Source organism: Trematomus bernacchii, unplaced genomic scaffold (assembly GCF_902827165.1).
Source record: "Trematomus bernacchii unplaced genomic scaffold, fTreBer1.1, whole genome shotgun sequence".
Classification (NCBI taxonomy): Eukaryota; Metazoa; Chordata; class Actinopteri; order Perciformes; family Nototheniidae; genus Trematomus; species Trematomus bernacchii.
In genome coordinates this window covers 6,949,621-6,973,707 of record NW_022987582.1, presented here as the reverse complement: position 1 = coordinate 6,973,707, position 24,087 = coordinate 6,949,621, and the positions used below count along the sequence as shown (strand labels likewise).

The 24,087-nt window shown below is 40.9% G+C and overlaps 2 protein-coding genes across 8 annotated transcripts in view; both read right to left on the bottom strand.

Moving 5' to 3' along the window:
- Positions 1 to 4,081, bottom strand: part of LOC117480414 (transmembrane protein 65-like) — a 41,140-nt gene extending 37,059 nt beyond the window's left edge. Inside the window, exons 1-2 of the mRNA XM_034127730.1 lie at positions 3,872 to 4,081; positions 3,233 to 3,576 (exon numbers count right to left, since the gene is read on the bottom strand). Of these exons, the coding sequence (XP_033983621.1) occupies positions 3,233 to 3,551 (319 nt within the window). The 5' untranslated portion in view covers positions 3,552 to 3,576; positions 3,872 to 4,081. The remainder of the gene's footprint in view (positions 1 to 3,232; positions 3,577 to 3,871) is intronic.
- Positions 4,082 to 5,118: 1,037 nt separating this feature from the next.
- LOC117480283 (protein MTSS 1-like) overlaps positions 5,119 to 24,087 on the bottom strand; it is a 49,364-nt gene continuing 30,395 nt past the window's right edge. For 3 of the 7 annotated variants that reach the window (XM_034127559.1, XM_034127560.1, XM_034127558.1), the window contains 12 exons: positions 23,292 to 23,383; positions 22,959 to 23,033; positions 14,956 to 15,113; positions 14,686 to 14,793; positions 14,435 to 14,532; positions 12,813 to 13,077; positions 11,359 to 11,472; positions 10,614 to 10,853; positions 10,223 to 10,435; positions 9,453 to 9,612; positions 8,814 to 9,068; positions 5,119 to 8,595 (listed from right to left, as the gene is read on the bottom strand). In XM_034127559.1, the coding sequence (XP_033983450.1) occupies positions 8,075 to 8,595; positions 8,814 to 9,068; positions 9,453 to 9,612; positions 10,223 to 10,435; positions 10,614 to 10,853; positions 11,359 to 11,472; positions 12,813 to 13,077; positions 14,435 to 14,532; positions 14,686 to 14,793; positions 14,956 to 15,113; positions 22,959 to 23,033; positions 23,292 to 23,383 (2,299 nt within the window). In that variant the 3' untranslated portion in view covers positions 5,119 to 8,074. The remainder of the gene's footprint in view (positions 8,596 to 8,813; positions 9,069 to 9,452; positions 9,613 to 10,222; positions 10,436 to 10,613; positions 10,854 to 11,358; positions 11,473 to 12,812; positions 13,078 to 14,434; positions 14,533 to 14,685; positions 14,794 to 14,955; positions 15,114 to 22,958; positions 23,034 to 23,291; positions 23,384 to 24,087) is intronic. The other 4 variants (XM_034127564.1, XM_034127563.1, XM_034127562.1 and 1 more) reach the window with 3 other exon arrangements.

The window sequence follows — 24,087 nt, the reverse complement described above, 5'->3', positions numbered from 1 at the left end:
CAGATTGTTTTAGCAAAGTTCAACTCATTAATTAGATTTTTGAGTGAACAACTAGTTTCTAGCTGCAGCAATAAGCGTACAAACTTTAATAAACAGGCTGTATGCTACCTGCCCAGGACCAAACAGTAGAAAAACAAAGTTAGAACCTGGCGGTGAACAGGGTGGAGCATTTAGCAATTAAAGAAGCAGCTATTCCCCACAGGATTTTGTGGAGACCAAAACTAGAGCAAAAAAGGACAGATAATATTGAACTACTCCGCAATAAATTCAGAAGACCTGGATCACAGGAAGTGTAGATAAGCAGCCCAACACAACGATATGCTGGTGAGCTTCAACCACAAGAACACAGCCAGCTTCCTCCCCATTCAGCAAACCTGCTTATGACCCTCGGGTATATAAGGGCTTTGCCTCTGGGTAAATGATGGTGGATGTTGATAAGCCTGTCAAAAACGTCAAAGTCAGCTGGCAGGCCAGCGAGAGAGTGAGATCAGCATCACTGATTCAGCTAATCTGCTGCCCTGATACAGCACAGGTAAAACAATCCCTGAGGGTATTAATAGCATGAAGGTGAGGATGTCAGTCAGAGGCAGGGCCCGCAGGTGAGAGAAGAGGAAATAACCTGTCCTCTGCCTACAGTCATGTTATTATGGTCTTAATTGTTTGAGAATTTTGAGTGGTTTTAATCCTAAAAAATGTTATGTTTTGATAACCCAAGACATTTCAATTGATTTGGTTGGCGTTGACAGAGAAACACTTATTATAGGCATCAGGTGCATTTCACAGGAAACAGTCGGGGCTCTAAATCTGGCTCAAGATGTAATAACATCCCTCTATTTTCATGCCACACTTATATGATGTAACAAATCCAATGTTACAAATCCAATGTAACAATGAATTTGTTGTAACAATGGAGTTACAAATCCAATGTAACATGTTCAAGTTGCACCAAAGTGCAACTTGAACATGTTACATTGGTCCAAAATCAGAGCGATACTTTGTGTCTCTTTGTGTGATATTAAACCCACCAGCATGAGGATCATCAAGGATTTACCACTCAGTTCAGTGTTGATTACTTGCTCGGAGCATGTGGTCGGGATGCAATCATCCACATCGGACAGGAAAATAATGATGTATTATTAGGAGCTCCGAGCATGGAGAATCTCATTGAAACGCCTCGTAATGATAGGTCAGCTTCTCCAATTTTCTCTGGCAATTCCCCAGAGTCAGGAAACAGAGTGGGGATGAGGAAGGTATTTCATATCAGCTGATAGACAAACAGGGTTACAGTATTTTTTTTTTCCCCCTTCTAAAAAAGGTGATTTAATATCTGAAATGAGGAAAACAATATCGTCGAGAAGGGCAATGATCATTACAACACCTCATGGACTTGTAGTCTTTTTCCTGTTCGCAATATTACTGACAATGCCAAGCTAACAATCATTGCCATCATCTGCTCTACCATCTCTGTAATAACCGCTAAAAAAACACCACCATTATTATCAATGCTAAAATTAAAGCATTCTTGGGTTCAAGAGAGAAGTGATGGACTACTTTGACCCAGTCGATCCTGTACATAATCAATACAACCACTGACATGCTTACCTTCCCTAGTTAAACTTGTTTTGAAGCCCTTTTGCATAGAGAGTTAATTGTGATGCAACATTTGTTTTGTCTTTTTCCTCCATAAAAGCTACTATGGCAATTTAAAAAGTACAAATGCAGAACAACTAAAATCTTAACTAGTACTTAACTACACTTTTAAGCCAATGTCAAAGGGTTGCTTATGTTAATAATATCAGTCTGGGCTGTAATTTGCACATGTTGTTGCTAATTGATATTTAGAGCCTCACATACCCTGAGAACAAACAGCACAAACAATACTATTCATAGCAACTGATGCATGTACGCTCAACATTCAGCAGTCTGATGCTATATGGCTTAAAGGAGCCATGGTGTCGGAGAAAGTGCACATCAAATAAGAGCATTAGCTTCAAATTGTTGATGTGGAGGAATTTACTGACTTAAGGGATTAGTCTGACTTCAACTTCTCTAAGGCCAGAGATATTTGAAGTGACCCTGCAAGGTATCCCACAAGACAGGGAATCATTTGTCCATCATGAGACATTGGACTAAAACTTTTCTCAGAACCACATCACCCTGCAGGAAAAAAGACACAATGCTTCATACATAAACCGCAATTCTAGGGCAATGCTAAAACAGTGGAAGGAACATTGATTTTTTTCTCCAACATTTACTTATGTACAAAACAAAGCCATTAGACAAAATTATGAAGGCTAAAGATTTAAGAGATTTGTGCTCAGATCAGCATACTGTCAGAGAGAACCTTGTGTTATGCGGTTCTCTTCATCACCACTCATGTAATTTACCTTCTTTTATTGTCTGCTATCCATGAATTGATCGCCCCATACTGTATACACCTTTTTTTTTTGCATAGATGGACATCCTCCTTGCTCTTCCTTTAATCTCACAATGTCCTTCTATGTCATGAAACTCAGCTAATGCCTTACTTTTGGAAATAACCTGCTCCTGCATTTAAGCGTATGAGTGATCCCCACTGTGACGCTTGTGGAATAGATATGTAAATGAGAGTAATGGTGACACTATATTGATCCTCTCTACTCTCAGGGGAGGTCAGAGGTCAGAGATCAGGGTCGTCTGAATACTGTCACAGGGACTGGCTAGCCATACATGAAAGTATGACTTGAATTATGCAACAAAGAAAATCTATTAAATGCTATCCTTGTACCCGACTTGCAATTGCAACATACAACTTTTTTACACTTCTATTAACCCTAAGAAAATTACAAATCAAAGACGTGATGTTAGCAGCATTATACTCTCTAAACCACGCTACAAGTTACTTCATGTTACGACAGCCTGTTCCTGATGCTGTAGCTTGTGTCAATTGTGATTCCACTCCAAAAATCAAACCCCAGAGTTAACTGCTTGTCATTGCATGTTATATCCAGTAGTGAATAGAAGATCTTACTGTGACCTGCAGTTGGGGATGAGTAACTGTATGACACAACACACATTATCATCAATTATAAATGTATTCATTAAGCATTTTCTGATAAAGAATATAACATGATCTGCTATGTTGTATATAATATTAAAGATAATTTGTATAGCTGAACTGCATTTCCATTACCGTCCCTGCTGTACGCCATCTACTGTTAATATGCATGCTGTACTGTAGCACCTCCCTTACCTTGAGCGATGGCTATGGACTCGAACTTGTGCAGCTCTCGGAGCAGACAGCTCCTCTCGGTGGGATGGAGAGTGTAAATAAACTCCTTGGCTCCTCGGGGAGAGTCGAGAGGGTCCACGTTCTCCCTCAGCGGGTGTGTGCCCAGGTGCCTCCGCTGCCCCAGCATGGAGAGAGCAGGCTCTGAGGTGCTCCGTGCACAGGAAGCTATAGCGGGGGTTTGGTGGCTGCCGAGTCCGGCTGTGGCCAACGCAGACCCGGCTCTCAGAGAGAGGGCAGGCCGCAGGACGGTGCGCAGGCAGGGCAGCATCGCGGCGGGCATGGGGGTAGAGTAATGCTCCGGAGACCTGATGGAGAAGAGTGCAGGACAATAGAACATGAGTCTGCACTTACCCATAATACAACGTGACATGACAATTGTGAAATAATGTCGCTGAAATTTGAAATAACCGTTGCTTCCATCGCGTGATAACACCCTGTATCCCCGTAGTGTAGCCAGATATTGCTTGATTTTAAGAGAGAAACACGGTGCTGGCAACAACAATTACATAATATTTAAGAAAATACCAAGTCAAAGCTATTTTACGAGCCCTCTGAGAAATATAAAATAGGAAAAGGTTCAACTTGTCTGTTCGGACGCACCTCAGTCGATGGTCCCGCTGTCCCGTCCAACAACCTCCACAAGAAACCTTGAAGCTAGCTGCTCCGGAGAATACGTTTCCTTTTTTACCAGCAGTGAGGTTTTGTAGATACCCGAACAAAAAATATACCTGAAACACTAAACTGGCAGCAGTGTTTGAGGAAATATCACATATTTGCGAGCGTTTTCCCGGCTGCTGTAACCTCTGGCTGACAGGATGGTAGGAGGCGATGGGAGGAAACGTCATCAGCCCGAAAATATTTTCCAATAGCTGTGCTGCTTTCCTCCGTGCGTAACTCTGACGGCACCGCCGGACGTACGTTCAGTATAAAACCGTAAGATGCTTTCATGTTTAGTACGACGACAAGCCACGTCTTCTTTCAAAAACACCACCTGACGTTCTGCTCCTGCATACTTAAAAAGTGAAATTAAATGTTAGGGATAGAAACAGAGGTTGAAAAGTTATAGCTTTACAGTATAGCCTACTGAGTGTCACAGACAGGCTGTTAATCTCTTACAGGTTTTGTACCGCTTGTCTGTTGGGTGTGTGCTCTTCTCTGCTATTATGCACGCGGGTTATTTGAGCTATTCCATCAACAGTCCACCACACCCGAGGAAAATATGACACCATGTGGAAGTTATGAATCAAGGAGGTAGCCTGTACTGTACTTGAAGAACAAAAAGACCATATAACTCACAATCCAATAGTTAGGGCGTTTATTCATGCCCTTCGGTGTGATTTGTGGTTTTGACTGTACTTCAATTGATTGGACCAGTGTTTTCAGGCCTCTGGGGATGGGGAGTGATCTATATATACAGTCTATGGGAGTGATGCATTGTCCAAGTAGAACCATAAACAAGGTTTGGCTGCTAAAAGGAGGCATACAAGAACGCCCCCTGGTGGAGAAAAGGCTACGATTTCTTTTTCGTGTTCATCGTTGAACCTGTACATGACAATATCTGCCACACACTGTCCCAGTTTACAGTTTGACTTTACAATAAATTAAATAAGCACACATTTCATTGTTCTTTTGCCACACGAGGGTTAAATCTGCAAAAAAGGAATATAAATTAATTTCCTGCTTTCAAAAACAATTGCAAAGCTTGAAGTTTAAGTCAAAAAGTTCAGCAACAAAATGGTCGAAGATGTTAAAAAAAGTCGTAGGCTAGTTGTCTGATCTGATGTCTGATTCTCTTGAAACACACAGAGAACGTAGACTTGCACATTCAAGAAGTCAGTGAGCCAAAGCAAAATGTATATGTTTTATTGTATTGCTAAAGCTGTCATTACACAACAAATAACAACCTTTTCCTTCTGGAAACAAACTGCATCTTAGCCTGTTGAACTGTACAGGGACATACCGAGAGGTCAACTCTCCTGGGGGGGGGGGGGGGGGGGGGGACAATAAGCTAAAAACTATAAAACCAGTTTGAACTGTTTTTTCAAACCCTCACAAACTCTAAACATCTTATTCATAGGATATACTGGCATGTGGCAACTCTGATATAATATATATATATATTTATGCTAGTAATTTAAATATGGAAATTACAAGTCGATAACATACGTTTTAGACAGGTGGACGGCCAACAAAACAACAAAAATATAAACATCAACAATATAAAGAACTGAGTGTTATGTTATGTAAACCAAGTGGTGGTGCATCCCCCTGTTCACACTTTGGGTTTAATTCAGATATCTTTCTTTTGTCATCCCTTATTTTGCTCTCATGTCTCCTTTTGTAAAATGCTGTTACATTAGATACATAAGAAACCTTCTTAAAATATAGAACAAAACTGAAGTTCATGGCAAGATGTCAGGTCAGATTAAGCCAGAGTTCAGCTCCATCGCTCTAAATAATGCATTTATTTTTTAAATGTATACATAAAATGATGATTGAAGCACACTTGTTGTGAAGGAAATGCCCATCTTGAACAAACTGATGCTTAACTGGACTCAGCTCTGCATCATGCAAACATTTCCGTTCCCAACATGTGAACGCATAACACTGATGCAGGCCTCTCCATTATCAAACCAAAACTGTTCACTTTCAAACCATATGTTATCATAAAAATGACGTGCAACTATGCATATGCGACTGAAATATGGGACTTAAATTAATCGTTGCAGGACGGTATTGAGAACATTTAGCTGATGAAACAACACGTCAGATAGTACATGCACAGATAGAGTAAACAACTCTACTACTCTGATATTTTATATATGTATAAAAATAGGTTGAGAAAACAAGAGATTTAAAGACTGAGAAGAATAAAAAAAATAAAAAAATTAGTGAGTTCTTGGAATAACCTGTAGAGCGAAATAACATCTATACATCTTGTAGAAGCCATGGTCTCACAGTGAACTGAAATGAAAATGAAAATACAGGCTAAGTGATACTAGTCAGCCTATAGTCTGCAGTCATATCTCCAATGCATCTTATTGTCAGCATAAAAACAAAATATTTTAAATTGTACCACCTAAATTGACATATTTCTAAACCAATACAATGGATTGGGATGCGATTTCCTAGTTTTAAGGGTAATACAATCTGTACGTACTGGACCTGTGATGCTACTGCAAAAACTGAAAACACCAGAATTGGAATTGAATGAAAAATGAAAACCTTATTAACAAAAGGAATAAAGCATGCACGTTTACATGCTTTCCAAAGAAGACAAAGAGTTAGATATAACAGCAACCAGACAAATAAAAACCAGTATGGCATTACCATGAAAACAGCATTCTACTCATAACTTTCAGAACATCAGCAAATATTTGTCCTCCTTATTTAATGTTGAGTTTGACATGGCACAATTGTACTTTTTAGTAGTGTTGCATTATGGCTAATAAATGCTACAAAAAAGAAGGGGCTAATATAACTGCTAATATACTGTATAAACACAAACCACTGAGGAGTTCTACAAAGCTCAGCATGTAGATATTGCAGATTCAAGGATGATTTCATACTTGTAAAACAAAAAAAAGTGAAAAATAAAATGAAATCATATCCTTAAGGTAATAGGGTTTGATGATCATATGTTCAATGAGCATCCGGTTTTAAGATGTTTTGATTGTGGCAGTGTGGAGGAGCAGAAAGAAATACAGAGAGTGAGAAGCACTGACAAAAGTCCACAAATATTTACAAATCATGTAAATACTAAAACAACTAAAACAAGACGTCACTTATAGAGTCTGTTAATGTCACGGCATCAACCATGTGACGCTTTAGTCACACTGTAGTCTCCTAAACCTTTGACTTAGATGATTTTCAGTCTGCAACACAACGCAGGTCCTTTCCTTTTGGAGGTTGTCTGTATTGGTTATTCCCCTGCTATGTTGGCTCTGTGGACATCTCACATATTGAATCCTTTGTGAGTGGACAGCTTTAACACAGTCCCTTCCTGCAGCCATCAGGGCGTCCCTCCATGTAAGCGGTCAATACAATTCAGGAGGTGCCAAATGGTGCATTTTATTGCTCTCTTGATGCTGTGAAGTACTTGCTTGATTCTTGTGCTCCTTCTGCCAAGTCACTAGGCAGATAGAATGCCTATTTGTCCCGCAATGGTACAACGCACTCTTAAACAATGAGATTACACATAGTCAGTGTCTTTTTACACAGAGGAGAGGCAGACACATTGTCCTTGTCAAGCCCTCAGCTTCAGGAAGAATACCGGATACAAAATATATCTTTACGGCCCTCTTAAAGAAATGAACGTACTGTGGTGTAATGTTACTCTGTACTTGTGTTGTCAGCACAAAGCTATGGGTTTTGCAAAAGAAAATGTTAGTGCTTAGGGCGACAACCTTAATTCCAGGACCTATGTGAGAAATTAGATCTTACCTTGTGCTCGTAAAGGCTTGTAGTGTTATTGAACTTTAACAAGGATTCATCACCAAGTGGGCATGGGATGCATTTCAGGTCTAAACCAGTATTTTAACAAACCTTGCTTTGCACAATTTCTGAGGCATCTTAAGCCAAATCAGAAAATGTGAACCTGAACAATAGCATATGTTTTTTCTATGTTTAATCGTTATAGATGGCTTCTGCAGTGATGAAGGTTTACAGAATGAGAAAGGCTACATGTAGAACAGGTGTGATACATTTCTCATACTAGCATAAGAAGCCTTTTGATTCTGTACATTGCATTTTTTTAAGCAACGTTTTTGCTAAAGCCTAACTGTGCTCGTATTTCTTGTGTCATCATGCGATGCGTGGTGCAGAGCGGTCGTTAGTGAGGGTTCTCTTGAGCTTCACCCCTTTGCGGATGGCCATCAGCATGTTGCCCTCTGACTGTTCCTCTTCCTCCTCTCCTCCTCTTCCCTGCTGCTGCAGCTGGGCGAGTGGTGCAGTGGGGGGGTTGGTGGTAGCCTGACCACTCCAGGACATCACAGGCAGCGTGCCAGTGCCCTCCACTCCTGCAAATGTTGGAGAATCTGGGCTTACGTCTCCTTTTCCCCCTCCCCTCTCCTCTGAGGCCCTGCTCCCATTGACTGCTCCGGGCAGGTCGGGCACCGTAGGGATTTGTACCGGGATGACGGGCGTACGAATGGGGATGGGGCCTGTGCCCGTAACTGAGCGGCGGGAGGAGGGTTTTGAAGAGGGGGTGCGGCGGATCGTGGCCGTACCAGGGGTGACAAGAACTGGACCACGGTCCATAGAGTAGGAGCCAGAGGCATTATGGGAGCTGGATCCAGAATAAAATCCTTGACCTGAACTCGGGCCTGCAAACACAAATGGTAATTTCATTTAATAACAAATTACATTTTTTATTTGCCTTAATGATTTATAAAGAAAACACAAAAAAGGATATCAAGACAAGAAAAACATATTAATCTGATGAAGTATTACTATTATAAAACATGTATAAAGAGTGTTCTAAATAAGAAATATTAGCATCAACCAATATGATATCGTAAAAATGTGCAACACCAGTGTGTACCTGTAGGTGTAGCAGGATAAGCCCCAGTGTGGATAGGTGTAGGGGGGTAGGGCCCCTGTGGGTAAGACCCCTGTCCATGGTACGCAGTGTGTGTGCTGGGCAGGCCGGCGGTGGAGGCGGGCCGTTTGCTCTGGAACATGAGGCGGTAGGACTGACTGATGTCACTGTTCCTGGGGATGGTGGAGGACTTGTCAAAGTCAGAGTGCTGCTCAGGCTCCTGGTCTCCAGCCATCGAGAAATAGTCATAGTCTGAAACTAAAGAGAACACAGAGAGGTTAACAATGAGCTGATACCACAACATACAGTGTTTTATGATAGTAGAGGACAAAAAAGGGGTTACTTTAGCTTCAATGAATGATAACAATATTACAATTATTTAAAAAAAACGATACTACTAAATATATTTAGAATGGTATAATGCAACAGCATGCACAATGCATAAAGTCCTGCTTCCCATGTCTTTTTTTTTTTTTTTAAGAAGATTGATTTTAGATATTCAAATAACAATTAAGGCCATATTATTCAAGATTGAAAATGAAATGCCCTTTTTAAGATCTGAGGGAACCCTTAAAAAAAGAGAAGTTTTAGTAGTGTTCTTAAAAAGATGGTGAACATCTGATCCTAGATGTAATGTGTTACCTTGTGAAGGTATGGTGTCTTCAGAGCAGCAGGGGGTGTTGGTCTGAGTGCTGTAGCCGCTGGAGCACTGGATGGAGTCTCTGCTGGACCTCTGGGTGTCCAGCTCCAGACCTCGGGCTAAAGCCAGAGCCAGCTCCTCATGGGCCTCAAGTTCACCAGCCTGGAGCAATCACCCAATGAAAACAAACATTCAGTATGGTCTCAAAGTCTCTCTACAGCCAGGCCCTTTAAGTCATTAAAATCATTAGGGGCAGCTCATGAAAGTCATTAAATGGGAACATTAATGGTGGGAGGCTGATTCATGTGGTTTAAATCCCATGAGTGCAAAAACATCAGCCTGCTAGAAGTTGAATGGGAAGTCATCTGAACTTAGCATTACAGATGGCATTACATGTCGACTGACCCATGTTATTGTTGTGTGCTGCAGCATAGTATTATTGTTTTTAGGCACAAAAACAAGACAGAATGTCCGGAAACATATAGACCTTCGCAAAATATAAATCAGATGAATCAACAATGAACAGAGATCCAACAGTAGACCTAAGGCTAACAGCAAACTTCTCAACGTTTTTAATGCCAGAGCATATTTGTTTCTAGAGTCTAAACGGAGAAAATTAAGGTCATAATACAGACAAAAGTTAAAAAGCTAAATATAAAAGACACATAACACAATAAATATGTGCTATAAATAACACAAACTAACGGCTGGCTGTAAGTGAGATGGTCTAAATGAGGCAGGCTGTGTTTGTATGAGTTTGAGACTAACTGACCTTGAGCTGTGCAGCTACAGTTCTGTTCTTCTCCTCCATGGATACAGATGTCTGTAGTGCAGCCAGAGGTGGTGCTGAGGTGGATGTCAATGCCAAGCTGCTATTATTACTCAAACTACCATTACTGTCCACTATAGTAGGGGTCCCCTTGTCCTTCTTCCTCCTCAGTGTGTTGACCATAGGCTGGTCATAAGGGCCCGGTTTAGCCCAGTCCTGTAAAGAAAGGCACGTAAGAGTTCACCGTTAATACTTCACATTACTCTGAAGTGCTTCTGATGAACACCTACAACTATTTCCCCCTTCTTTCCAAGCTGCAGAATTAACCAAAAATGATCAAACTGATAAAGAATGAACTTGTTTAACAAAGGAGGATGGGATGTGATGAACCAACCTTCCAGCTCGGGACTCGTGATGAAGGCACCATGGTGGAGCCCAGCGTGCAGTTTTGAGGGTGGTCTGGCAGCAAGGCAGAGGCAGGGCGAGACCATGAGCGAGTGGGGCAGGAGGAGGTGGTGTGGGATGGGGATGAAGGAGGGAAGAAGGCAGTGCCTGACCCTGAGCCTAAACTCCCCCCGTTGCTATGAATGTAGGGGGAATGAGCCGGACTGTAGCTGTCAAAACCGTTAGACAACTGGATGTGTGTGCAGGAGGGAGGAGGGATGATAACAAAAACAAAAATAAGGAACAATCACAAAAAGTGGAAAAAATATTATAATGGTAAACAATGGAATACAAAACACAAAATAAATAATATCACAAAGGGTCAATTATTTTAAGGGAAATCCCCAAGGTTTCTTCCATTTCTTCCCCATTAACTTTGGGGTTTCTGTGGAAGTTTTTCCTTGTTCGATGTGAGGGTCTAAGGACAGAGGGTGTCATATTCGTCCCCTGAGAAAAATGTAAAATGTATGATTTTGGGCTATATAAATAAACTTTGATTGATTGATTGAAAACAGAAACAATAAGGAATCCATATGGATGATAGTAAAAGGAAATAGTAACAAATGCAGAACTGAATAAAAGAATGGACTTCTGTGCTAAAGTCGATGCAGTGAACACCCAAGTTTGGAGTTTAGTACGAAGAAGTTGTGGTGCATTTATAAGAGAGAGGGGGGAAGTGGAGGAGTGTGGTTCACCTTGTCAGTATCGTGCTGAGGTGCACTAGCAGCAGCTAGAGGAGAGGGGGAGCTGCAGTCACTGTGGAGCTGCCCAGTCTCTGAGACCTCAGAGAGCCTGGAGCTGGGACAAGGCTGGGACAGCGAGGGCAGCAGCAAGCAGTCAGCAGGGGGAGACCAGAGGGAGAGAGGGGGAAGAGGAGGGGGAGAGAGGAATTGAGACAGACGGAGGGGGAAGAGTTGCAAAGACAGACATGTCAGCAGGTAGACAGAGAGGAGCGGTTTGTTAGAGAGCACGGGCAACTTTTCCACAGTTCTCAGCAGTTAGTGGGGAGAACAGCCAGGTGACCATGGAGGCTGCAGAGAGAGTGCTCTGGGAGTCGTACCAGCGCTATCTGTATGTGTTGGAACTTTGTTAGAGGAAGGCACAGGCAACGATCTTCTTTTGGATGTCAAAAGTATCCTCACAAACTTAACCTATGTGACACATTGTATCATCAAAGGGATCGGCCCTGGTTATTTTATTAACAAAGACACTTAATCTGTAGGGAAATAACCTTTTTTGTTGAACAACACCCCTCATAAAAGTGTGTATTGAAAAAAGGATGGAAATTGAAGAGATCCACATTATGTGTTTAAGCACTATCTTGTCTTTATTGAACTTTTGTTAGCCTAGTTTAGCCATGAGACTGTTCTCTTTCACACATGCACTATTGTATCTACAACCCCAGAACTGATTCCCATGACTCTTCTGTATATGGGTCAGATATGGGCTTGCCAAACCACCTTCCCTGCATCATAAAAACTTGGAGTCTGTCTGTACCAATGTGTTCTGGAGAGGGGAACTCTGGTTGCTGGCGTGCTAACAAAATGTCAGCTAGTGCAGCCGCTTCTCATGGTTGATCTCAAACCACAAACCCCATGCCGATAATCCTCTGTGCTCTCACATTGATCATTATCGGAAACCTCGTGTCAGATGGTTGGATAAAACTGACAGAATGAGACCTTCTGATAGAGACACGCACTCGGCGCCTGTAAAAGAAATGACTGTCCACACTGTAACATGTCATTTTACTGTGATACATTTAATGAAAATACAACACACAGTATGCTCCAGCCAAACCGCAGGCTGTCACAGCGGTGGACTCTTTAATAGCAGGATGGGGGTGACCTGTATTGCCCTGGGCTCCAATGGAGGCAGACTAATTTCCTGAGCATTTATGCAATAATAATAATAGCGGTGAAATGACTTCACCATGATCACATAGAGTTACTGCTGCCAGCTAACTGCCTCTCATGATGGCTGGGAAGATGTGTGAGGGAAAGGGTTGTGTGATTGCTGCTTTGGGGTTTTATCTCTGACTACAATGACTTGTAAATCATAGAGCATATGCGGTTTATAGTCTTGTCTCGATTAGTGTACATGCAACACTTTGAGGGGAAGTAAAGTGTATGTAACTGAGGGTTTTTCTTACCTTTGTTTCGGCTGCCATTGGCGAGGATGATTTGGACGTTGTGTATTGGTCGTGGGATGAAGAGATGAAGCCCGAGTCATGGGAGGAGATGCTAGAGAGCCGGGCCGGTGCCTGCTGGGGTAGCGTGGAGCTACGGTACCGATGGCGGGGGTGATGGTGGTGGAAGAGGTGGTGTGAGGAAGAGGAGGAAGAAGAGGAGGAAGGAGAATGAGAGTGAGAGCCACTGGATCCCCTGGAGTCACTACTGTTAACGCTGTTCAGACTACTGTGAAAGGGGAAGGAGTGATGGATGAGGGGAGGACCAGAGGAAGCAGACATTTGGCAGTGACAGGCCGGGTAAAGAGAATCAAGTGCACCCAAAGACATGGATTGAAGAAGGAAAGTTGGATAAGAAAGGGAAAAAAAGGAATAAAAAGGAGGGCGATGAAGGCCGGGGATTGGGGAGAGACAGGGTGGGAAACAATTAACACGGCACACCAAGATGCAGCAGGCAGTGACTGAGGCCGATCCAGTCAAGGCAACAACACAAATCAACATAAGAGGCTTGACATCATAATGAGGATAATTACAGGATCTGGAGACTTTGAGGATATTCACACAGAACACTAATTAAAAGCAAACAGCATAATTACTGTGTGAATTCAATCTAAAGCAGATTGCAAAAATACATACAATGTAATAAATCATTGGAACAAGGCAAAACTATACCTAGTTTAAGCTTCTAGTACAAAAAAACGAGTAACAATTATAATTTGCAAAGAATCAAAATCATAAAAGTGGCGGTCTCACAATGATTTGACAGGATTAAAAAAAGACTTGTTGGGGACGGAAACTTTAATAAGGCTCCTCTGCAACATATTTTCAGAGTGTGTGAGGCCTTTAAACGTTCTTTCCACGAGATAACGGATAATCTCAAATTGTAATTTGTTCACAGAAAACCCACAACCCAACATTGAAAAAATGCAAAGCAATACACAAACGGAGCATAACATGTATTTCTTATCACTAGAACAGTTCAGGAAAAATTACTGGGAGACACAAAAAAGCAAGGAGGACAGACGGTAGAAGACATGGTCTGAACAGCTACAGAACTAAGTGTGTGCTTTTATCAGTCAAACAAATGTCACCTAGGTCACCTTTAATTATATTTCTCTGTGAAGTGAACTATCACTACCATAAGAGAAGATCAAGCAGGGATTATACTCTACATCATTTGATAAATAATTTGCAAACTCCTGCAGATTGACCACTGGGTGGCAGACAGAGATTGGACAACACAATTGTTTTTCTTTGTGTCCTTGTCCCATACTGCATTACAACTATGTCTCCTAATAAGATTCACATACATCATAAGGGTATACAGGACCAATTTGCAGATTAACAGTAGATCCTATGTGTTTACATGTCATTGGCCAAATATAAACATAGTATGCTTTCATCTCCTCAGTTATTATAGTAGTTCACCAAAAATAACTGGTGTAAATAGATTTTCCGTTCAACATCATTTTGACACCCTGATTACTTTCATGCTTTCATGGGTACAGTAGGTAAATGTGTACTTGAAAGACCTCTCTTTCACTTATTTGCTACTACGAGTGTTGTGATTGGCCGACGAAACGTACCTGCACATGCTGGACTTCCTGGACATGGTGGTGGTGGGGGATGAGGGCGGCGTTTGATAAGACCAACCGTAGTCTGAGCCCTTAAGATCCATGATCACCTGAGAGGGAGGAAAACACAAGTCCTAGTTATAGGTCAAACTTAAAGTCGGAACTTAACAAGGCTTTATTTAATCCACAGAACCTCTTAAAAAAACAAAAACAAGTCAGTCAGTGAGATGAATGTCAGTTTCCCCTTTGATGGTTTTCCTCACCTGTTCACTAGCAGGGGGAAGCTTGTGGGGGTCAGAAGTCAGGGCTTTGAGGTCATCAGAGATTGCCTGGAGATGGGTGACCTCTCCCAACATAGAAATCTCCTCATCCTAAAAGATTTCATGGCAGAGAGAGAGCAGATTCCTCTTTAGATAGCAGAAAAGGGTATTTTATGAGAGCCTGGAGTAAGAATATACTGTGAAGAAGTAGAGGGCTTGAAAATGCTTTCTGAAAGCTCATCCCTCTTCTTTTTTTTTTACAGCTGTACTCACCACTACAGGACGGAGCAGGCCTACGAACCAGCAGAACCTCTGTCTGTCCTCGATGAGAGCCCTCCTCAGGGCCTGCTTCTCTGTCTCCTCCAGCAGAATGTATTTATCACTGACATCCTGCATGGCACTGTCCAACTGCGGCTGGATATCTCCACGACCTTCGAAACAAAATGGACAAACAAAAATGATAAATAACACATTATTCCAGGTATAATACACATGCCAACTCGCAAGGAAACATGTGATTAACTAAGACGGTGTGTTTGGGCCATTGAAGGTTAGAAAATAAAGTTTACAGAACTAGGGAGGGTGGTAATATTCTCAGGGAAAACTTATTTATGATCTCAGAGGTAATGTACTTTATTTCTTGTAAATGTAAAACTAAATTCTTGTAAATCCTTACCTACAATAGTTCTAATACTACTTCACAATCGTTTAAAATGAAGGTGCTCAGATGCTTTTTACCACTAAACCTGATGGGCAATATTCTCCCTTTATCTTTCTTTGCACACAACCATGAAAAATAATAGAGTTATGCTAATAAAATGCATGAAAGGTCACAAACAATATGATCATGTAGCAATGAAAGAACATTTAATCTGCACAACTACTCTCTGTCATTTGAACATCTGCTCTACATGTTAATATCTTCATTGTGGACAATGCTATCTTCAGTGCTAGCATTTGAATGTCCTCACTACTTTTTTGGCTATCAGCTCTGCATGAAGGGCCACTCTTTCCATGGAAGTGTTTCGTGTCAATTGTACAGAGGCGGCAAGAAGGTTATCTACTTTAGGCTTTTGCTGTTCTTGAACTTCAATCCATTATGTCGAGATAGCCAAAACTAAATTAAATATCCCTCCATTACTCTTTGTCTGACACTCAAAATATAGTTTAGGTGACTCAGTGTTTGGTTTTAGGAATGGCAAGTGTGCAAGGTATTTTGAAGACCATCTGGTCCTTGTGCTGTCTGAATATGCATATGCATATACAAATCAAGGAATATCTTAGGGCAATTACTTTCCCAAGGTGATCCTGTTGTTGAGACCTTGTATTGTGTGTCTTTTCTGTGGGTGAGTGTGCGATATTAAGTCGGGATACCCTGAAGCCAAATCAAGCCCTCTTAAATTCTCCAAGGAGGCAGGAAGGCTGGCGACTACCCAGGATGACAAACAGTGGGCCTCAAAGGCATTATCTAACCACTTGAACTACACTTCCACACACTTCCACACACACACATTTATATACACACACACACACACACACACAGTAGTTGACTTTGGTCCATCAAGGTTAAACCCACAGTGAACCACTCTGTGGTCTGTGTGTCTGTCTGCTCTTGGGTCTGGCCAATGATAACAAACTGGCGTCTTTCCGAGACATTTAACATGTGGTATTATACCATGCAAATCAGTAGAGAAAAAAAGCAGATAAGGTTACACAGGCGAATCATCCTCACCTCAAAAGTGAAATGTAAGGACGTGTGATCTTTCCTCTCTGATATGTCAGTGCAGTGTATGCATTAGGTATCATACAGCATGTGGGAAGTTCAGTTTCAGCTGCTTTATCTCTTCCTCAGGTGACTACACCACCATTAAAATGACAATCAACAATGGCTTCAAGGGCGCAACAAAATAGGTTAATGGAAAAAGCCAAAGGCACAAATAGTCATTATGCACCTATTGCACAACAGCTGACATAACTTAGAAATTACCAAATATTTACTACTTGAGTGCAATGTGTTTATTGATTGATGAAGTTGCCAAGTGTGAGTCCCTATTAGATAGCTCTTATTACTTGATGGTTGTTGACAAAATAAGGCAAACTGATTTTCCATATGGAGGGGATCCATTTACCAAGCTGAGGTGACCGTGACGCTGAGAGGAATGGGAGTTGTGTGTGTGTGTTTATGGCACTTCATACTCTATTACACTATGAAGACCATAATGGAGTAGATGGACTGTGGACTGGAAAGTCCAAATTGCAGTATATATTTTCAGGCTCATATAGATCTAAAGGCCACATTTAGAGGAGACAAGTATACAATTACATTGTACTAGGTTTTGTGGAGAACTGGCAGTATGACTGAGCATGAGAGGGCGAGACAGGCCTCACTCATTAGTCTGGTTTCCACTGCAGGACAGAACTCATTATTATTCACTTCCCTCCAGGCAAAATGTGTCTTTTTCCATCTTGTTGCCTAGGCAATTATTTGTAAGCTATGCTGACATTTCAGATAATGTTTCAATCACTAGTGATAGCTGGTCTATCTTTATTGAATGACATCTATCAAATAAAAGAGTGTGCAGTTAACTGTAATAAATGTAAACTTTATGGAACATGCTCAATACAAGCCATGACATCGAGAGATGCTCGCAGTTTATGTAATGCTGCTGTAATGCTCAGAGAAGTTGTGTGACATTGTGAAGTATTCCTGTCACAGCACTGGGTTTAAAGGAACTGTTTATGATAAACAAAAAAACATTGAAATATGTAGGCAAACAGGTTGGCCTCTTTGTAGATAAGTAGCTCTTGGAGGCCGTAAGCCTGTGATGCTGTGGTGTCTCTTGGCATGCAGTAAACAAAGGGAACATGCTGTATTCTGATTTTCTCCACTAGTTCAAGTCTTGGCAGAGTGTATTCTTGACATAACCACAGTGGGTTTGGACGCTACTGTAAGTTGAGGCACTCTGTCTGAGACATATGGAAAGGCAAATTTATTTTTTGTTGCAATTTTGGTAGTGATAATGAGTATCTTGGGAAGCGAGTAGAGTAGTGCCCAGACATCATCACAATCAGTGTAACATATCTTCCTTAGGTGCTTTTGTCACAGGTCCACCCATTTTGGAAGCACCCTATCCTTTAACTCATGATAATATATTAAAAAGTTAGATTTTTTTCTGCAAAGGCAATGAAACCGACTTCATTGTAATGAGAAATATTTGAGTTTAGCCCTTTAAAAGTGAATCACAAGGTCATAAATTCCAGATATGCATAAGCTCATGTGGAAACTGACCAGAAGGGTAAATGTTATAAAACACTTTGAAATACCACACATAGAGTAAAAAATATCCAACCAAAAGCCATTCAGTCATTACTCAATCAGCTTGAGGCAGACATCAGTGGTGATGTATAAAAAAAACGTAATTGTAGGGATGGAGGTGGTTGCACACACACAATCACACATACACACACACACACGTGTTCTGAGACAATGCAGGCACATCATGGCATGAGATGTCAACTTGTGGTAAGCAGAGGGGTTGTTAGTGCTGAACTGAACACATTCCCTGTCTCTCTTCCATAACTTGTGCAACGATGTGAATGGCAAAGCCCTGATTGCTACTTCCTCTTCCTCTTCAACCACAGACAAACACTTGGGTTCAAGGAAGTTCAATGGGAACTGAGTCGCTGTAAACAAATCCAAAACGAAATATATTTCACAAGTCTTTCCAGTGTTCAATTAAAGACAATAAGTGCTTGTGAAACCTAGTGTAGTGTGATGTGTTGGCTTCACTCCATTAGGATGACTAATTGATGGCGTACTGTGGATGTCCTGTGTCCAAAATATGGCAACACACACCAACCAATTCAACCAAACTCAACTTGCGATAAAGGGAGTCACTAAGCCAAGATGAATATGGTGGGGGTCCTGCACTCATGAAGATACATGTGCACACACACAGAAATGAGATTAGCTTCTTCAGCTTTCACATGACCAATAATTACATTAAGTTGCAGTCACAGGCTGTTACTTAGCAAAGGCTAAGATCTCAGGTCAGAAAAACACCCTCACAAGACACATATCAAAACATTAGAAAACTACACCAGCAGACAGATGGAGTGTTAATTATTTCCATAAATTGAAAACACTACTTTTAAGTAGGGATGGGAATTTGAAAGCAAATGTATATTCGAATATTCGACCCCCAAAAAAACGGTTAACCGATTAACCGAAATGTACATATCCTATAAAAAAAATTGTTGACAAAATAAAAAAATATTTTTTTATTTTATTTTGAAAAGTAAATAAATACATGTTCAAATAAGTATAGAAACCAAGTCGAATTTGTCAAATGTATTGAACTGGTGATCACAGTTTGAACAGTTGACAGCTATAGGCCTACAGCTTTAATGCTTAAAACATAACTTGGTTTTTAAATTAAAGAGGGATCATACACGAACAACATAACGGGTTAGGGTAACGTAACCCTATTACAACAGAGATCAACAACCTATAACAGGGCCTATGCACAGAATGCAGCTATTCAATACTCATTCTTGTTTAAGAATATGAGCATGTCTACTCAGGGGAGAGGCGGGTGCGGAGGCGATTCACAATCAGGCCAGCTGTAGAGAAGACCCTCTCAGCTGGAATTTGGGCATAAGATGAGGTTTGAGTCTGCGTGATCTGCGTGTAGGGAGGGGCAGCAGCCATATCATTAGCTAGAACTAGCTAGATCTGATGGATTTGGACATAAACGTGAGTGAAGTATAACCGGACGCGAGAGAGAGAGATCAGCACCTGCAGCTCTGCCCGCTGTGAGGGACCGGTGAGCGGAGCAAAACACACCTTTAGACCCAACACACTTAGCTATGGCACTGTCGTATACATTGAATTATTCCATTTGATCATATGTAATCAACTTAGGCACCTCTCCCAAAAAAAAAAAAATTACAATAAAAATATACATAACTATAATTTCTAATATTCGATTAACCGTTCCCATCCCTACTTTTAAGTTGTATATCTAAAACTAGTTGCATATTCCTAAACTGCATTTAAGTTAACTTATGTGAAATTATTTTTGCTCACACCAAGGATGGGAATCCCTAAGATGGCAAGAAATTAAATGGCTTTCCAATCGATAGGAAACAAAGAGTGTAATATCATTTTATTTTCTCCCTGCCAGCAATGGTTTACGGTTCTTGTTGCTAGCAAGATGTGTATTCAGATATTTAATAATAATCTATTGGTATACTGATTGCTGTAGGTGAACGATGGTGTCGAACCCTTACCTTTAAAATTGCATCATCACTTTATTTCTCAATGAGCTGCTTTTATCAGTTTGTCAGTAGGTGGCTTTGACAAAAGCAAAGTAACAGAAACTTGGCACACTTAGGTGAAGACCAAAAGCCGATGAAAAAGAAGGACAGTTTGAGGAAATGAATGTAAGATTAAAGAATTGGACCAGTAAAGCAGAAGAGCCAAGTGGACCAATTATCTTTACCCAACTATATATCAGGTCCACTTCACTTCCTTTCCTCTTCTTCTGCTTCAGACCACAGCATGTTTTAATATGTCTATAGTCTTTATCTAATAAAGTATATCGCTTTTCTATTTTACCATAATGTGGGTCAGAGCAAAGGCTCAGTTATGGAACACTTCATGGTCTAGTTGAATTTCCTTTTCAGGAAAACGGCATACAGTAAATGACAAGAGTCAGAAGAAATCAAAGGAAAGGAAGTACAAGAGGCAACAGATGGATGGATGGACCATGGTTTATGGGGCTGCAGCTTCACACACTTTATATAATAATGTGACGTATCATGCTATATTTGAATAATATATTGTAGGGCCATACCTATATAAAACATGTCTGAAGTTTTTTTTCAAAATACCAAACAGATCATGCATTTTAGCCATGCCTCATTTCGCTCTATTTGCTCTTTTCCAGCCCTATTTTTGCAAGGGCTGATTCTGTGAGAAGTCTTCTTCGCTGCTTTTGTGGCAGACTACAGCGCCACTTACAGGCCTGGCATATGTACTACAGCATCTCCAGCGCTTTCGAGCGGCAATGGCCGGCCGTGGCCCAACCCCCCATTCCCCATATAGGCGGAGCTCCCTGTTTCTGACGTCAGAACAATTTCAAATCTGTATCAGCTCCGTTGCAGCCCCGTTTTTAGAGATTTGGGTATGGAGGAAAAGAGAGAGGGTAGTGTTTTCTGACACTTGGTGAGTTCCCTGACACACCGGGGACACATATTCATGTATAAAAGACGTACAAAAGTGCATTTTGCATGATAGGTCCCCTTTAAGCATTGAAGAGAATGTAACAGCGTGGACTTTGGGTGTTTCTCAATCGCGAGTACGCTTGCTTGGTAGCACATGTCTGCCGAGCATCTTGCTTCAGAAGCGAGTCAAGAATACTTCCTGGCATTCGGAAAACAAAGAGTGGAACACGCTAGCAAGTGTGCAGGTGTGCGTCATATGAGAGGCCCCGCCTTACATCTTCCGCCACAGATTTGGGGAAATTGGTCCGTGCGCAAAGCATTGTGGGGATTTTAAGACCGCGGAGTCTACTCATGTGCAGCCTCGATATTTCTCCAAACGGAGTACGCCGGGCTCGGTAGATTTCCAAGTATGCTGGAGATTGGAACAGTACTTCGGCGGCACTCGATGACGTAGTATGCTTGAAATAGTGGCTCTGAAGCAGCTTTACTCGCGATTGAGAAACACCCAGTGTGTCTATTCCACCAACGGACTTACCCAGATTATCAGCTGCAAGCAGAAGGATGGTATCAGGGAGAGGAAAGAGATCAAAGTCAACTGAAAACCTGCCAGCATGTAACGCTAATGCATGACATAAAGGTGCAGAAGTGTGTGTCTGTTGGAGTCAATGACTGTTAAGCCAAACACAGCATCAGTATGTTTTCTTTTTAAAGATAAACCATTATCATGTTTTTCCCAACTTCCTGTTTTTCTATTGGTTGGACATGTTTGGTAAACAGAAAGGAGAGTCACATGGACAACCCTTCGAGTGCTCACACATTTTATGGTCTCAAGCTCAGCATTGTTTAATGATAATTAAAGTCATGCAGACAGCTGTATGTAAATGAGACACATGTTATGTAGCAGTATTAGTAATGATCATGTACAGTATAAGTTACATTCCAAAGTAAAATGTACTGCACAGTCGGAGTAGGAATAACATTTTCTTCATTTGTATTAATAGTTTCTTGCATTTATTTTCTAGAAATCGGTTGACATTAGGATTCTGAGACATCCAGTGATTCAGACCTACAACTAACATCATCTCTAAACACACTGGAAGCATATTCATTGTATTTATGTGTACGTATAGGTACAACTTCAGCCAAGAGAACTGCAGAAGGGAAAAGCTCCTGCCCTCTCAGAGAGTGTTTACCAAGTAAGGTAATGTTTAGCGGCACTAAATCTCTCTAGTCTAATCACTCAGGACAAACTTCTTCTATACACATCACTGCAGTCTGATGAGAACTATATACATAGGATCTGGACATCTTCCCATTTTCAAACACGAGGTGGCATTTTTTTCCCCAAGTTGTTTCTACAATTGAAGTCTTTCATGCATCAATAATCTTATTTTTCCTGTAGGTCTATAAACGTAAACAGCATAAACAAACTACTTCCAAAGCTCAGGTGCATATTTTCAAGTATTAATTAATTACAGCATCTGGATTCTGTCAATGTTTTGAAATTCTTCCGTCCTGATGCACACTAGTTTACACAACAGTCAGACCAAAAATGAGGCTGTACCTGTGAAAAAAACAGATGACCAGATTCTGGGAACATGTATACGACTAATCCGTTTGCGTGAGGGACATAAACAGTTCAAGTTTCGATGTTCCCGATTAAATTGCAAACTAAAGGAGGATAACAAAAACATTCTGCTAGTTTGCTTTCCAATAATTAAATCTGAACAAATTCTTTGAGGACACTTGAGACTGAAATATTTCACTGAGCTTGGCATGCAATGCTTTAAGTCCTTAAGTGTGTGATCCCTGTACTTAAGTTGTTTTTATTCCTGCACAATAAGAATATTATGCAGGTTTCTATTTTGTATCATGGCCTTTTCTTTCGTTTTCATACTCTGGTAAAAATGTAACGACTCCATGAAAACAAGAATTAGTTCAAGATTTGTGTTAATCACTTTAAGATGAACTATAGCTAGTAATGTTATTTTTGATAATTCACAAGATTTGGTTTATATAAATAATGACACAGTGTTTGTTTTTTTTACCTTTCTTTGCTTTCTTCTGAAGTTTCAGTGTGTCCGAGGATTTCTTTTTAATTTCCTGCCGGGCTCTTTTATACTCTGGTACAGATGGACAAGATAAAAAAAGAAAACCAAATCTGTGAAAACGTATTGCTAATTTACAGTTTTTCATAGACAAAGTTATATCATGTGGAACAGAAGAATAATCAAAAATCCTGAAGCAAATCATTGAACATTGGTTAAAACGTTGTCACTTTACATCGCTTTAAAATGTAAAATGTGTATCCTATTGTCAAAGAAGATTCTTGATCAGCCAGTTGTGTTATTGTTACGTTTGATTACATTCTTCTCTCCTACCTTTAGCATGGTCCTTGTCCAAAGTGTTGACTCCTCTTTTCCAGTCCTCCATCTGTTCTTGTAGAGGGTTGATCATTCCCTCCAGGAAGGCCCTGTGAAAACACCGGACATTTACTACTAATCTGGGCTGCGGTTAATCACTTTAACCATTCAAATCTATCTGAAGTTAAACTATTAAAAACTCAAGTTGTGACTATTGGAATTAATCATAAACACTGATTGGGTTCACTATTTTCATAAATCACATCCAAAAAACATTTTATTTAGCAATCATATTACCAAACAAACTTTATTTGAAATGTGAACAACATGACCTGCTCTGCAGGGTTTGTCACGATAACTGTCATCTAATTATAAACTGGCAGACAGACTGCAGACAAAATCATTATGTCTGGTTTGCCTTTCTGTCTATAAACTGTTTGGTCAATGATGCCAATCATTAACAGGCAGAGAAAGGGGAGGAAAACAGAGACTGAGGTAAGAAACAGTCTGCCTATGTCTGACTGTGAGTCACAGGAGGAAGTAAGAAGCTGCTGCAGTCATGTCTGTCAATCATTACCAAACTGTGTCCGTCTTGTATTTGAGATGTATTTGTGAGTGTGAGAGGTGGGCAGCTGCAGGCTTACTGCATGAAACTAAAATTAGACTCCCTCTTGTAGACATTTCTCCAAAAGTGAGTGTGTGTCAGTGGGTGGGGGGCAACCACAGCCCCCTGCGTACAGCCTCTGCTATGGAGATCCAAGTGGAATCTCTACTGAAATGCCACCCGAAATTAGAGAGCCCCTTGTCTGTGCAA